A 14087-nucleotide genomic window follows, 5' to 3' on the forward strand; every position below is an offset into this window, starting at 1 on the left:
TTTAAGCCAAAAAATAGTTTATAACAAAGATTATTCTGTTGGTCTGTGTTTTGAAAATGCACACATCACTATATTTACAACATTTTGAAACAATGATAGAAGTTTTGTCATGTTATATGTTTAGGACCTCCGGGCAGTAGGGGTGCTTTGGGTGCTCTGATGACGTGTCTGCGTGCAGCACGTGCCCAGGGGGTGGTCCAGTCAGAGGAGGGGCTGTGGGGGGGACTTGTACCCCTCTTTCTGCTCCGTCAGGCTCTTGTTCACAAACACGATCAGGTGAGGAGAGAGCTGTGTGTATATTTATTTATACATACATACATACATACATACATACAGTTGAAGTCAGAAGTTTACATACACTTAGGTTGGAGTCATTAAAACTAGTTTTTCAACCACTCCACAAATTTCTTGTAAACAAACTATAGTTTTGGCAAGTCAGTTAGTACATCTACTTTGCATGACACAAGTAATTTTTCCAACAATTGTTTAGTGGGTCAGAAGTTTGCATACACAAAGTTGACTGTGCCTTTAAACAGCTTGGAAAATTCAGTTCCTCTTTGCTTGACATCATGGGAAAATCAAAAGAAATCAGCCCAAGACCTCAGAAAAACCTCCACGTCTGGTTCATCCTTGGGAGCAATATGCCTGAAGGTACCACATTCATCTGTACAAACAATAGTATGCAAGTATAAACACCATGGGACCATGCATCTATATCCACAGTTAAACTAGTTATTGACATAACTTGAAAGGCCGCTCAGCAACGAAGAAGCCACTGCTCCAAACCCACCATAAAAAAGCCAGACTACGGTTTGCAACTGCACATGGGGACACAGATCATACTTTTTGGAGAAATGTCCTCTGGTCGGATGAAACAAAAATAGAACTGTTTGGCCATGATTACCATCGTTACATTACGTGGTACCTTCAGGCACTGAGTTTGAAGGTCATCCTTGAAATACATTAACAGGTACAGCTCCAATAGGCTAATTGACATCATTTGAGTCAATCAGAAGCTTCTAAAGCCATGACATCATTTTCTGGAATTTTCCAAGCTGTTTAAAGGCACAGTCAACTTAGTGTATGTAAACTTCTGACCCACTAGAATTGTGACACAGGGAATTATAACAATTGTTAACAATTAAACAATTGTTGGAAAAACTACTTGTCATGCACAAAGTAGATGTCCTAACCGACTTGCCAAAACTATAGTTTAACAAGAAATTAGTAAATTGGTTCATACGCTTAGTTTGGAGTCATTAAAACTTGTTTATGTAAACTTCTGACTTCAACTATATATACGAACATATACACTGTGTGTGTGTGTTAATAACGTCATTCTTTGTCTTCTCAGGTGCGAATGGATGCTCTTGGGTTATTGTGCGAGAGTCATCGTCGCACAGAGGTTCTGACCTCGCAGGAAATGGAGCTGCTTCATCACTTCCTGCCCTCCAGTCTAAACAGCCAATCACCAGGAGTCAGGCAGCTGACTGTCAGCCTGCTAAAAAAGGTCAGACACTGCTTTTTAATCCATTATTGTGTTATACATTAATGGGTATTGCAGAGACCCAGATTGAGATTACGCATGCTCCTGGACTAAAGCACTTTCAATGAATTGCCTATTAAAAGTCCTTTTTAGTCTATGTGTAGACTGACAAGTAGATATCTATTGATTTGTGTTTGTAGCTGCTGTGCAGAGTGAAGGATAGTGGTCAGTCACTGCAGAGGAGGCTGGTCCAGGAGAGAGACCAGGGACAGAAGGACAGAGACCAACACATCCTGGACACGTACAAGGTACACTATGATCACGGGTTGAGTTTTATATAGGGCTCAATGATCTGTACCATGTATCCTCAGTGGGGAAGACACTGATGGCAATGTTTGGGGAGATGGGAGGGAGAGTTTCAACCTAAAATGCTCTGTATACAACGTGTGTGAATATGTGCTCAGGAGTTCCTGTGCTGGCTGTGTGAGAGCCTGTTCGGTGTGCTTCTCCCCGGGGCCTCCTTCTCCACCTGCCTGACAGCCCTCCACCTGCTGTGCCAGCTGGCCCACCTCTTCACCTTCAACACTGGTACTGTACACACACACACTTTACATCATCTTCATCAATTACTTCTCCACCATTATCATTCTTGGGGGGCGGCAGTGTAGCCTAGTGGTTATAGCATTGGACTAGTAACCGAAAATCCCCGAGCTGACAAGGTACAAAATCTGTCGTTCTGCCCCTGAACAGGCAGTTAACCCAGTGTTCCTAGGCCGTCATTGAAAATAAGAATTTGTTCTTAACTGACTTGCCTAGTAAAATAAAGGTAAAATAAAAAAAATTCTTATCACTGAAATCATACACATCTCTGTCGTGCGCTTTCTCTCTGTCGCGCGCTCTCTCTCTCTCTCTCTCAGGGTCTGATGATGTGTTTGCTCTGGGAGAGGTGGTGACCCCTGCACAAGCGCAGAATGTCCTCTACTGCGTCGCCAGCAACTTCCTGGAGGTCAAGCAGCTGGCCTCCGCGTTGCTACGACAACTCCCTCCGTCTGCCGTGGGGCTGCAGGTCAGTGAGACGAGCTTCGATGGTTCCGTAGACCTGCCCTTGGTCACTCTATGTGCAGAGTTGTGTACTCTATGCTATATCTCACTTTAGGTACACACAACACATATACCTTCACACTGCAGTGTGGTTAGTGGGACATTAACCTGTACCTCTAAACTCAAGTCTGGATTGAAACTTAGAGATGGTTTAATCAAAGAGTTGGCCGACTGGAGATCTTGAATGTGTGTCAGATTGAAGTTGTGGTGTACTTATGGCTGCTTTATCCATTTACCCCCCCCCCCCCCCATATAGGAGCCAGGCAGGATGCAGACTCTGCTCCAGGCAGCTTTGGACCTCAGCACCAGCACCAAGCCTTTTGACAGTGTCACGGCTGCACACCTCTTCAACCTGTTCCTTCGCCAGCCTGCCCTGCCCCAGGCCCTGTTGCTCTGTGCCCAGGAGCAGGGCCTCTCCTTCCAGCCTCCTGCTCTAACCCAGCCCCAGGCTTTTGAGGCCCTCACCCTGGAGACGAACACTCTGGCTGGTAATGCTGATATTGATTTGGTTTCTCTTCTTAAAATCAAAGCACTTTACATTGTATGGGGTTGCATTGAAGTTATTTTAACTGCACTGGCTGTCATATTCCTCATCTCATAGATATTGCTCAGTGCTTGTGTAGCCGATGTGAAATGGCTAGCTAGTTAGCAGTGGTGCGCGCTAGTGGCATTTCAATCGGTGACGTCACTTGCTCTAAGACCTTGATGTAGTGGTTCCCCTTGCTCTGCAAGGGCCGCGGCTTTTGTGGAGCGATGGGTAACGGTGCTTCGAGGGTGACTGTTGATGTGTGCAGAGGCGTCCCTGGTTCGCACCCAGGTTGGGGCGAGGGGACGGGCGTAAAGTCTGTACTGTTACACTTGCAGTAATTGACATGACCATGCTATACTGTGGTGTGATTGTGTGTTTTGTTTCAGTGGTGCAGTACTTGTTGCTGTGTCTGAAGGCTGAGGTGGTGAAGGCAGAGTCGTCTCTCCTGCTGGCGGCAGCCTCCTACCCTCTCTACGGCCGAGCCCACTGTATCACTGCTGCCTTACAGCAACTCAACACCGGGTGAGGACACACGCGTGCGCACACACACACACACTCTTGTCTTAGTCAGTCTGTGTGTATTGTTTATCTTGTTTCTTGCCGTGCGTTTGTGTGTCCAGGTGTCTGACTCTGACAGGCCAGTGGAGGAATGTGATGTCAGAGCTCATCACAGTGTCCTATAGGATGTCTGACGTAGTGTCACCTGTCGTCCAGAGCTCCTCCCCCGAAGGCCTCATCCCCATGGATACCGACTCAGGTCAGCACCTCTGGTCTAGATTAGCTAGTGATGATGCCTCATAACTAGTGCCCAGAGCTGGTTTTTGGTAAGGGGAAAAACACCTGACCCTGCACAAGGCAGATGGTGTATTAAGTGTGTGTGTGTGTGTGTGTGTGTGTGTGTGTGCCTGTTCTCAGAAACGTCCGCTGGTCTGCAGAGGATCCTGCAGGAGATACAGCCTCGCGACACCAACGACTTTTTCACCAGCGTCAGAGAACTGGACACCGAGCCGTCTGGACAGGAGAACGGACCTGCGGCCCCCACAGACAGACCACAGCATGACAGCACAGGTCAGCAATACACATTTCCACTCACTCACTGAACTAGGATATATCATGTCAACATGTTGTGCTGCTGCTGTGTCTTTTATGTTCTATCAGACTCCTCAGACACAGCAGATGAGGGGTGAAACACCGACCCCGTCAGGACAGAAGCGGTACTACAGCCATCTGTGTTTCACCACCCCTCACCTGCTGGGACAGTTGTTACAGTGAAAATACCATTTTTGTCATTACCCATTCCAGAAAGCTTTTGGGTGGGTCGTGTGGTGTCCAGTGTATTTTCAGTGCGCATCTGCGTGTGTTGTAGGTGGTAGTGGTGAGGGCTACAGGGTGACCGCTCAGATGGTGTTGGTGTGCTGCTGGAGGAGTATGAAGGAGGTGTCCATGGTGCTGGGTCAAGTGTGTCAGAGCCTCCCCTTACAGACCTCCAGCAAACACTCTGACCAGGGGCTCATCACCGAGGAGCAGGTGAGAGACAGACACACACTTAAACGTGAACTCAATGCCATCTCGTTTACCCGAATATGTAAAGACAGCTTGACACCCAGTGGATACACGCTTGAACAAAATACCAGTAGAACACACAATCCCAGTTAACTGTATGTTGTTTATATCCAGACACATACACACGCCAACACACTCTGCTTTTCCCAGCATGGATGTGGGCCTGGAGGTCGTGTTTGGGGATGGCAACGTATGTTTACTGTCGTGAAAATCTTCAATTAGCATCCGCCCTCATTAGCGGAACTCTTTCATTTTAGGACGACCTGCTGTTTAATGGCCACGATTGCCTCGTTTCAAAACTTTCCTCGCATTCTTTCCAAATCACTTCCATTACCGCCCGACCCGCTCCTGAATAGATAAACGCTAAAAACACTCCGGCACCTTCCCATTTACACCAGAGATCTGAATATAATGAAGAGATGCTCATGTCTCCGTCCTAACAATGGGAGTCATCCCAAAGGCGGGAATACAGGGGACGAGCTTAGTTCCAAAACAAGCCCATAGAAACACATTGGGCTTATTTCGGACAGATTTTGGCGAGAGAAACTTCTCGCTTTGCTTCTTCCTCTCAGTTTACACACACACACCAAGTCCCTCCCCCTGCCACTCACGCCCTCAAAGTTGAGAGATCACTTCTTCGTCTCTGACGAGCTGTTTCAACTCGCTACTTGCATTTGAGACTTGAGTCGGTCACATGGACCCTGAAACGCATTGAGGCATTATTTTACTGTTATAGATGAGAGGATAAACTGTTTGTCTCAACTACTCAAATAGTGCGCAGCGCAGACACTACTAAAACAAGTTTTAATGAACATTGATTCTGGAAAATGAATGCTCAGGTTGACGTCCGCAGCATTGCGGTTCCATCGACTGCTAGCAGCATTTTAGCCAAATACTGTTATGCTAGCTGTCTCGTATGTGTTTTATAAATGTGCAGTAAGTATAAAACACATTTATATAAGGATTTGGCACCTCCACACTCTGAGAAAAACATGTAGGCCACTTGAAATGGACTTGAAATGGACAGAAATGGACAGGTTAGCATGCTGTTCAAACAGTTGGTTCCCACATATGCTGAGCCCTTGTTGGCTGCTTTTCCTTAACTCTGCGGTCCAACTTATCCCAGACCATCTCAATTGGGTTGAGGTCGGGGATTGTAGAGGCCAGGTCATGTGATGCAGCACTCCACATTGAGTCGTGCATAAGAACAACCCTTAGCCGTGGTATATTGGCCATATACCACACCCCTTTGTGCCTTATTGCTTAAATAAACAGCACCAGTCAAAAGTACTCATTCAAGGGTTTTCTTTATTTTTACAGTTTTCTACATTGTAGAATAATAGTGAAGACATCAAAATGATGAAATAACACATATGGAATCATGTAGTAACCAAAAAAGAGTTAAATAAATCAAAAATATATTTTAATTTGAGATTCTTCAAAGTAGCCACCCTTTGCCTTGATGACTACATTGCACACACTTCTCATTCTCTCAACCAGCTTCATGAGGTAGTCGCCTGGAATGCATTTCAATTAACAGGTGTGCCTTGTTAACAGTTAATTTGTGGACTTTCTTTCCTTAATTTGTTTGAGACAATCAGTTGTGCTGTGACAGGTAGGGGTGGTATACAGAAGATAGCCCTATTTGGTCAAATACCAAGTCCATATTATGGCAAGAACAGCTCAAATGAGAAACGACAGTCCCATCCATTACTTTAAGACATGAAGGTCAGTCGTTATCATTAGTAGGCTTGGTATATTATCCTTGTATAACCACCCTCGAGCTGTAGGACTAAGAACCCGTCCTGTTTCGTCTTGATGTAGCAGCTTCAGCACGGACAGAGCAATAAACACTAGCTGTGCTGTGGTGCCTTTTAGTTGCAGTAGGGAGGTGAGTGAGACGACATGCGCCAGTCACACAGGCACTCGCTGTCAAGAACAGGACGCCTCTTGGTGGACCAAGATATTTTTAGTCAAGGACAGCCGAGAGAGCGAATATTGCCAATAAGTTTGAAAAAATCTAGATTTTTAGGATCAATCCAGTTTTCTGTGTTTGTAGAATGGGTCTTGTCTGCGCAGACAGAAAGAACCCTGTCTAACCTGCCACAGAGATTGGCACGCTCAGTCAATACTACTGTGTGTGTGTGATACATCTTTCTAACACGTGTAGTCAACCTCCCCTGGCCTACGGCAGCGCACTGTTTTGCATTCCGGTTGCCATGGCGACATGGCAGATGTTTCTGTGCCTGGTCGGCGCCATAGCAACTTAAACATTAGTCACAGTGGCTGGCCGATGGTGTTTAATCCTTCATATTCATGGGACTGCCTGGGCTTCAGATGGTAGACTGAGACGGTCCACAGAGCCAGGACTGTTTAAACCCTGGGGGGCATTCTGGGATACGTCTCCTCCATCTTGGGAGGCTCCCGTAGTCTATAGAGATGTGTGTTCTGTGAGACGGGAGTGGAATGGGACCCTGGTGGCGATGTGACTGCTCGTCTTTCTGTGTGCTTGGTGCTGGTTTGAATCTGAGGTCCTCCGTGGTTTTACAGCTGTAGTGTTTGTTTGTCCTGGCCTGGAATAGATGGACCGTTTGGTCTTCAGTGGAGACACAGCCAGCAGTGTGGCCTCTGGACTGTGACACTTCCTCTCGTTCTCTCTTTTAGCATTTTACTATTGCTGATAACATCTGTTTATTGTGTGGCTCATGTTTCACTTTTTTTTTTTTTTTTTTTTTTTTTTAATTAGAAACAGGAACAAGGGTAAGGGTCAGGAACAAGGGTAAGGGTCAGGAACAAGGGTAAGGGTCAGGAACAAGGGTAAGGGTGGGTGGGAGTATGGATCATTGCTTTCCTGGAAGTGTTGTGGACAGAGTTGGTGGGATATTATCCACACTAAGACATTGTTTTAAAGCATTGCATATACTCCATCATGCGCATTCATTGAAATGTTTTTTTTTTTTACCCAACCCAAGAATGACAAACCCAATACAAAAATGTGCCATCAACTCATCTGACCTCATTGCCCCAAACTGTGATCCTACACCCTGCTGTATAGCAGTGCATTACCAACGTAACCACTGCAGTACCAACCCAATGAGTGTCCCATCAGATCTGCTCATTCACAACTCTGAGTCTAGAGTGCAACCTGAGGACAGAGCTGACCTCACTGCAGTAAAACAAAAAGCCACTAAGGGAGGGCAGTGACCTAACCGCCGTGCTGCTGAGCTGGGCCCTCGCTGCGGCCGAGAGTGGGGCAGCTATTTAAGGTGCAAGGCGTTTTGTGTAATCGTTAAATTTCCACTGGGGTTCCTGGTTGGTGGGGGGGAACTTAATTTAGATGGGACACTTCCTGTTTGCAACTCGCCCATTTCTCAGAAAAGCTAACCTTGTCTCCCAACGTCCTAATTACACAGGGCTGTATCAGTGACCCAAATAGCTGCTTTTCCTCCTGACGACTGGGCAGGCTGCCGGGCCTGGACTGGCGGTGGGTATGAGAGCCTTAAGGAGGGAAAACTGTTGCTGATGCACTACTGCTACTGTTGTTGATCTGATGCCATTGACTGGAGGGCCCGTGGGGATTATGCAACAGGCTAAGAGAGCAGGGCAATCAAGGAAGTAAGACCATAGAAATATTCAACATTGACATTGGCTGTAATGCTACGTATATTGGTATTGAATCGTTCGGTACGGGGACCTCTGTTCTCACTGTGAAACCCGAGTGAATACATAACACTAGGCCTGTAGGCTCTGCCTACACTGCGTTGTATGCTATTGCCTCGTGAGTAAATCTGAGCTGAAAATAACAACTTTGAAGGCTATTCCGTTAACAAGTACAGCCTATGCACACAATGTAATCAAAATTCTAATCTTAACTGGCGGATTTCAAACTGTCCTTGTGTGAGGCGCAACCCGGGAAGTTTGTAGGTGGCGGGGTTCGATTAAACCATCGTTTAAAGTTTGGAAACATTTTGGCTTCACAATTGATTACAACTGCGATTGACAGAGATTGTGGATAAAAAGGCATGCTTTCCACTGCTCAACGAGAATAGCCTCTGCAGAGTGCCGTGTGGAGCTTGTTGTTGGCCTCCGTGTGTGGCAAAGCAAGTTAGAATACAAATTCTGGAATAAAATGTTTTATGATAACTGTAGGCTACAACGAACAAGAATCAACAGTTAGGCTGCTATTTAAAAATCTGAATAAAGGTATTGTTATTTAACTGGGACGGCAGTGTAGCCTAGTGGTTAGAGCATTGGACTAGTAACTGAAAGGTTGCAAGTTCAAATCCCTGAGCTAACAAGGTACAAAATCTGTCGTTCTGCCCCTGAACAGGCAGTTAACCCACTGTTCCTAGGCCGTCATTGAAAATATGAATTTGTTCTTAACTGACTTGCCTAGTAAAATAAAGGTAAAAAATAAATAAAAAAACTGTAGGAGGAAGAAAGTGCATGCAGACTCAATTTGACAAACTAACGGAGATAGCTATTTTAGCCAATTCGCTTCTCCAGGTTTGATGCAGTCAAGACGGGTGTACTACTTTATCATATTGGATGATAAATATCCAAGCTAGAAGTTAGTCTACAAGCGCAAGTCGGATTGGTTGCTGCCTTTCCCTCCCTTTTGGCTTCTGTTTCACTCGCTCACAGTACACATACCACAAGGCAACCTCCCTCGTCCTGTATTGGCTATGGTTAATCGAATATCTTACAAATGGACTTTTCTGCTGCTTCCCTCAATCTTATCCGACCACATCTATATATGGAACTGGTCGTCCTCAAGTCCGTTCGGAACGGGTCTCTATATTGAAAAATGTGTGTTGTGCATATTTTTCCGGTTCAGAAAGCCCCCGGCCCATTTCGGAATGGGTCCACATTTTTTTGAACCTCTACTTGAGGCCCAACATGACAGTCCCTGTCACAACAAACAATGCCAGGAACATTGTGAATAATGTCAAACTGTTTTTGGGCCACAAATAGTATGCTTTTAGATTGGTCTTATTTGCCAAATAAACAAAATATTACAGTAACTGTTGGAATTTATATTTTCCGCTTTACCGTAAACCGTGACTCTAAAACCGCAATATGTACCGAACCGTGGGTTTGGCGATCCGCTACACCACATACAATGTTGACCGCAGGACAACTTAAGTCAAGGTTCAGGGAAATTCCATAGGGGCTCTTGTGTAGATGACCAACACCAGGTCACAGAACTTTCATCCCAGAGAAAGAGCAGAATTAGTACTATTCATTCCATTAAACTAGGATGTAAAATATGTGTGAAACTTAGTGTATTAGTTTATGTGGCATTTTAAAATGCACTTCAAAAACAAGTTGGCCTGGGATGATGTTGGGGATTATTTTGTAGTGGGTCTGATTTAATAAATGTGTGAAAATGAGAGAGGACTAGGGTCCTTATTTGGGGCAGTGCTAAAAGATGCCTGTCCAAATCTCTGGCTTTAGAGGGGATAATCCCAACCAGGTTGTGTGATGAAACTCAAGAGGGTGTGTGGAATTCTAGAAGTACCCCGTTCTCATTCCCACAGAGCTGCCCCTAGGGCTGGTATGGTGATACTATTACCGCCACACTGGCGGTCACGAGTCATGACCGCAGTCAAATTCCACGTCACCGTTGAGTCATTATAACTGGGCTTCTCCAAAACTGCGTTCTGATGCCGCGGATGGTCATTAGTAGCCTACCAGACTTGCAAAGGCCAGTCGTTAGTGGCCTGGTACTCGGCGTTCTTGTCCCCCTAATCGATCGGACATCAATGCAATCAAAAATGAAATCAAACACTTCATGAGAGCCCTAGCATTTAGAGTTCGAACTGAATAGGATCGCCTGTTTTGCAGCGAGATCCGGCTCATCATGGCTGGTTGCTGAATAGATTGAAATAAGTGTTCCTATAAGCCCAAGCCCATGTTGCGCAACATTTCCATAGGCTTTGCAGTTGCGTAAGAAAACAGTTTTGATGGCCTCTATTAAAAAGAGGAGGGTCCCACCTGTTTTCTGCAGGCTTGCTATATTTATTTTTCAACTTCCTTAATATTAACCACATTGCTTCTCTTTACAACCTGAGTAGCTTACCTGGCTGGCATGAAAATTGACCGTGGGAAAAGCGTCCTCCATTTGCTATTCAAGTGCATGCAGATGCCAAGTCTTTTATACCACCTGCCCCTGTTCTGACCGGTGCATGATCAAAACTAATTTCACACACATCATTTAGTATATGTAAAGATGAGATTACATTGAGAATAGTCTGACGGGTGAGAATATTAGCACTTGTGAATGATGCCCAGCGCGTGCCTAGATCACACTTCTGCAGCGTCGTTGCGTTTTGGTACACCAGAAGTACATTCATTTCCAATGGACCTCTGTGTCTGCCTCGCAGTGTTGCGTTGCAGAGGCAGTTGCGTTCTGTGTGGTCCATATGTTGGATATATCGACCGTATGCTTCAAACTGTATGTATAGACGGCTTGGCAGCAGAAGGTGATTGTTGAACAATTGTTTGCGCGCACATCCAGATGCTGCGTACCATTTTGCACAATGACACTGTAGGTGTGACCGGAGGCGTAAGGTAAGAAACCACATGGATTGTTTATTGTTGTGTAGCCCACAGATGTATGACATAGCCAGATCATGGCCTAACATAAAGATGACTCAGAATATGCTATTTTGTTCTTCTTAAATGGAAACATTTTCTTCATATCATGTTTCTTTAGATTTGCCTAAAATAAAGAATGGATTTTTTTGTGATGGTGTAGGCCATATTAAATGTTTTCATTTGACTTCTTTTAAATGTAGGTTTCCAAACGACCACATCAGTGTAGGGCTATGCGTGGACCCGGAAAGTGCTAAACATATTTATGCTAATTAAAGGTCAATTGCCGTGAGAACTGGCAGTTATTTGCGTGACAGTTAACGGCTGACAAAATTGTCATGACCACCACAGCCTTAGCTGCGCCCCCCCAACCCCAACCCTCCATCCCTCCCTGTGCCCTCTGTGCCACCCCAGGCTTGCATAGTGCCTAGGTCCAGCCTGTGGTAGAGACAGTGTAATGACAGGGTGAGGAGGCCTCAGCCTGCTCCACCCTGCTCTACCTCACCTGGTTTACCCCCACATGTTGACTAACTACACCAACACGTGTGGGCTGTGTTGATATGCTGTAATGTTATGACGGTTTAGTTAATTACATGACCACATGTCATTTTATGTTGTAGCTAATCACTGACTTATCTGTTTTAATGCTAGTGAAATGTCAATCAAGACTAACTTCTGTGCTTGTTTACCTAACCACTTTAAATCATCCAGAGGAATGAAGAAATGTGTTATGTTCCCGTACGCCACACCCTCTTTCTCTCTTCTCATGCCTCTCTTCCCTTCTACTCTCGCTCTACCTCGCTGTCGCTCTATACCGCTCTCCTATCCCAGGTGGAGGGGGTGGGCCTGTACTTCCGTCAGCAGCTCCTCCAGTCTCGTCACCGAGGGGCCTTTGAGCTGGCCTACGTGGGCTTTGTACGTCTCACCGACATGCTGCGCAGGTGAGTTAGAGAGACAGATTGTGTGTTTGTGTGCGCACGCTCTATCTACATCAATACCAAAGCGCACACTTGGAAGGTGCAGCTGGGGAGGAATGTGCCCTCCTGTTGCGAAAAGGGCTGCTGTTTTTCCAGGGGCAGTGGACCAAGCTGGCCAGATCAAACAATCCACTGTGTAGGATGGGTGGAGGACAAGACACACACAGACTGACACACACACACACACACACACACACACACACACCCTGCCATATCCTAGAGCCCAGTAGAACATCCCAGCCCAGAAACAAAACCGAGCTTCAAAATCTGGGCAGTTAGGCACCCCATAACCAACAACCCCAAAACCCTATTCCGTGTATTTAATCCAGACTACTGTTTCCACTCTAGCACTCTGGCTCACAACATACACACACACACACCCTTGTTCTGACACCAACCTACAAGAACATTACCCTCATCAAATCACTCAGGCATTTAGATGTATTTATTCAGCATATGCGCTTCGCTTTTGAAAGGGCAATATGTTCTCCAAAGCTTTTCAGGTTCAGGGCTTCGCTCTATGACAGAAAATCGAACTGATGTGAGATCTGGTCTGGGAGCAGTTTTTAAACAAATAGAATAGAGCTGGGACAATAAACTTAAAATGACTGACACTGACATTGCCTTCCTCTTTCCGAAGCATCTGGCTTACTTACGTCTGTAATGTCCGGTGATTTAGCTACACAACGGTCCTGTAGATTGTTCTAAAACCAAAGTTTGGTCAACAGTAATAGACTATACATTATTGATTCCTGCCATGAAAGTATCTGCCTGTCCCCGTTTTGCTTTCGGCTGCTGATTCATTCTCTTGCTGCGGGTGATTCCCTGATCCACTTCTATGCAGACGGCACCATTCTGTATACATCTGGCCCTTCTTTGGACATTGTGTTAACTAACCTCCCAACAAGCTTCAGTGCCATAAAACACTCCTTCCGTGGCCTCCAAATGCTCTTAAATGCAAGTAAAACTAAATGCATGCTTTTCAACCGATTGCTGCCCGCACCCGTCCGCACTACTAGCATCACTACTCTGGACGGTTCTGACTTAGAATATATGGACAACTACAAATACCTAGGTGTCTGGCTAGACTGTAAACTCTCATTCCAGACTCAAATTAAGCATCTCCAATCCACAATGGAATCTAGAATCGGCTTCCTATTTCGCAACAAAGCCTCCTTTACTCGCGCCGCCAAACATACCCTCGTAAAACTGACTATCCTACCGATCCTCGACTTTGGCGATGTCATTTACAAAATAGCCTCCAACACTCTACTCAGACTGCATCCAGTTTGCTATCACTGTGCCATCTGTTTTGTCACCATAGCCAAATACACCACCCACCACTGCGACCTGTATACTCTCGTCTGTTGGCCCTCATGACATATTCGTCGCCAGACCCACTGGCTCCAGGTCATCTACAAGTCTTTGCTAGGTAAAGCTCCGCCTTATCTCAGCTCACTGGTCACCATAACAACACCCACCTGAAGCAAGCGCTCCAGCAGGTATATCTCACTGGTTATCCCCAAAGCCAACACTTCCTTTGGCCGCCTTTCCTTCCAGCTCTGGAACCAATTTGAAGTTGGAGACTTATCTCCCTCACTAACTTTAAACATCCGATCGCTGCAGCTGTACACAACCCATCTGTAAATAGCCCATCCAACTACCTCATCCCCATATTGTTTTGATTTACTTTTTGCACACCAGTATTTCTACTTGCACATCATCATCTGCACATCTATCACTCCAGTGTTAATTAGCTAAATTGTAATTACTTTGCTACTATGGCCTATTTATTGCCTTATCTCCTCACGCCATTTGCACGCACTGTATATAG

The 14087-nt window shown here is 45.6% G+C and overlaps 1 protein-coding gene across 2 annotated transcripts in view; it reads left to right on the plus strand.

The window, feature by feature from the left end:
* The window catches only part of thada (THADA armadillo repeat containing), a 100419-nt gene that overhangs the window by 8620 nt on the left and 77712 nt on the right, over positions 1-14087 (plus strand). For both annotated transcript variants that reach the window (XM_064932200.1, XM_064932201.1), the window contains exons 12-22: positions 125-276; positions 1355-1510; positions 1687-1794; positions 1951-2074; positions 2404-2552; positions 2844-3075; positions 3503-3638; positions 3737-3873; positions 4032-4184; positions 4483-4643; positions 12108-12217. In XM_064932200.1, the coding sequence (XP_064788272.1) occupies positions 125-276; positions 1355-1510; positions 1687-1794; positions 1951-2074; positions 2404-2552; positions 2844-3075; positions 3503-3638; positions 3737-3873; positions 4032-4184; positions 4483-4643; positions 12108-12217 (1618 nt within the window). The remainder of the gene's footprint in view (positions 1-124; positions 277-1354; positions 1511-1686; positions 1795-1950; positions 2075-2403; positions 2553-2843; positions 3076-3502; positions 3639-3736; positions 3874-4031; positions 4185-4482; positions 4644-12107; positions 12218-14087) is intronic.

The sequence above is a fragment of the Oncorhynchus masou genome, chromosome 23 (genome assembly GCF_036934945.1).
Source record: "Oncorhynchus masou masou isolate Uvic2021 chromosome 23, UVic_Omas_1.1, whole genome shotgun sequence".
NCBI classification, from domain to species: domain Eukaryota; kingdom Metazoa; phylum Chordata; class Actinopteri; order Salmoniformes; family Salmonidae; genus Oncorhynchus; species Oncorhynchus masou.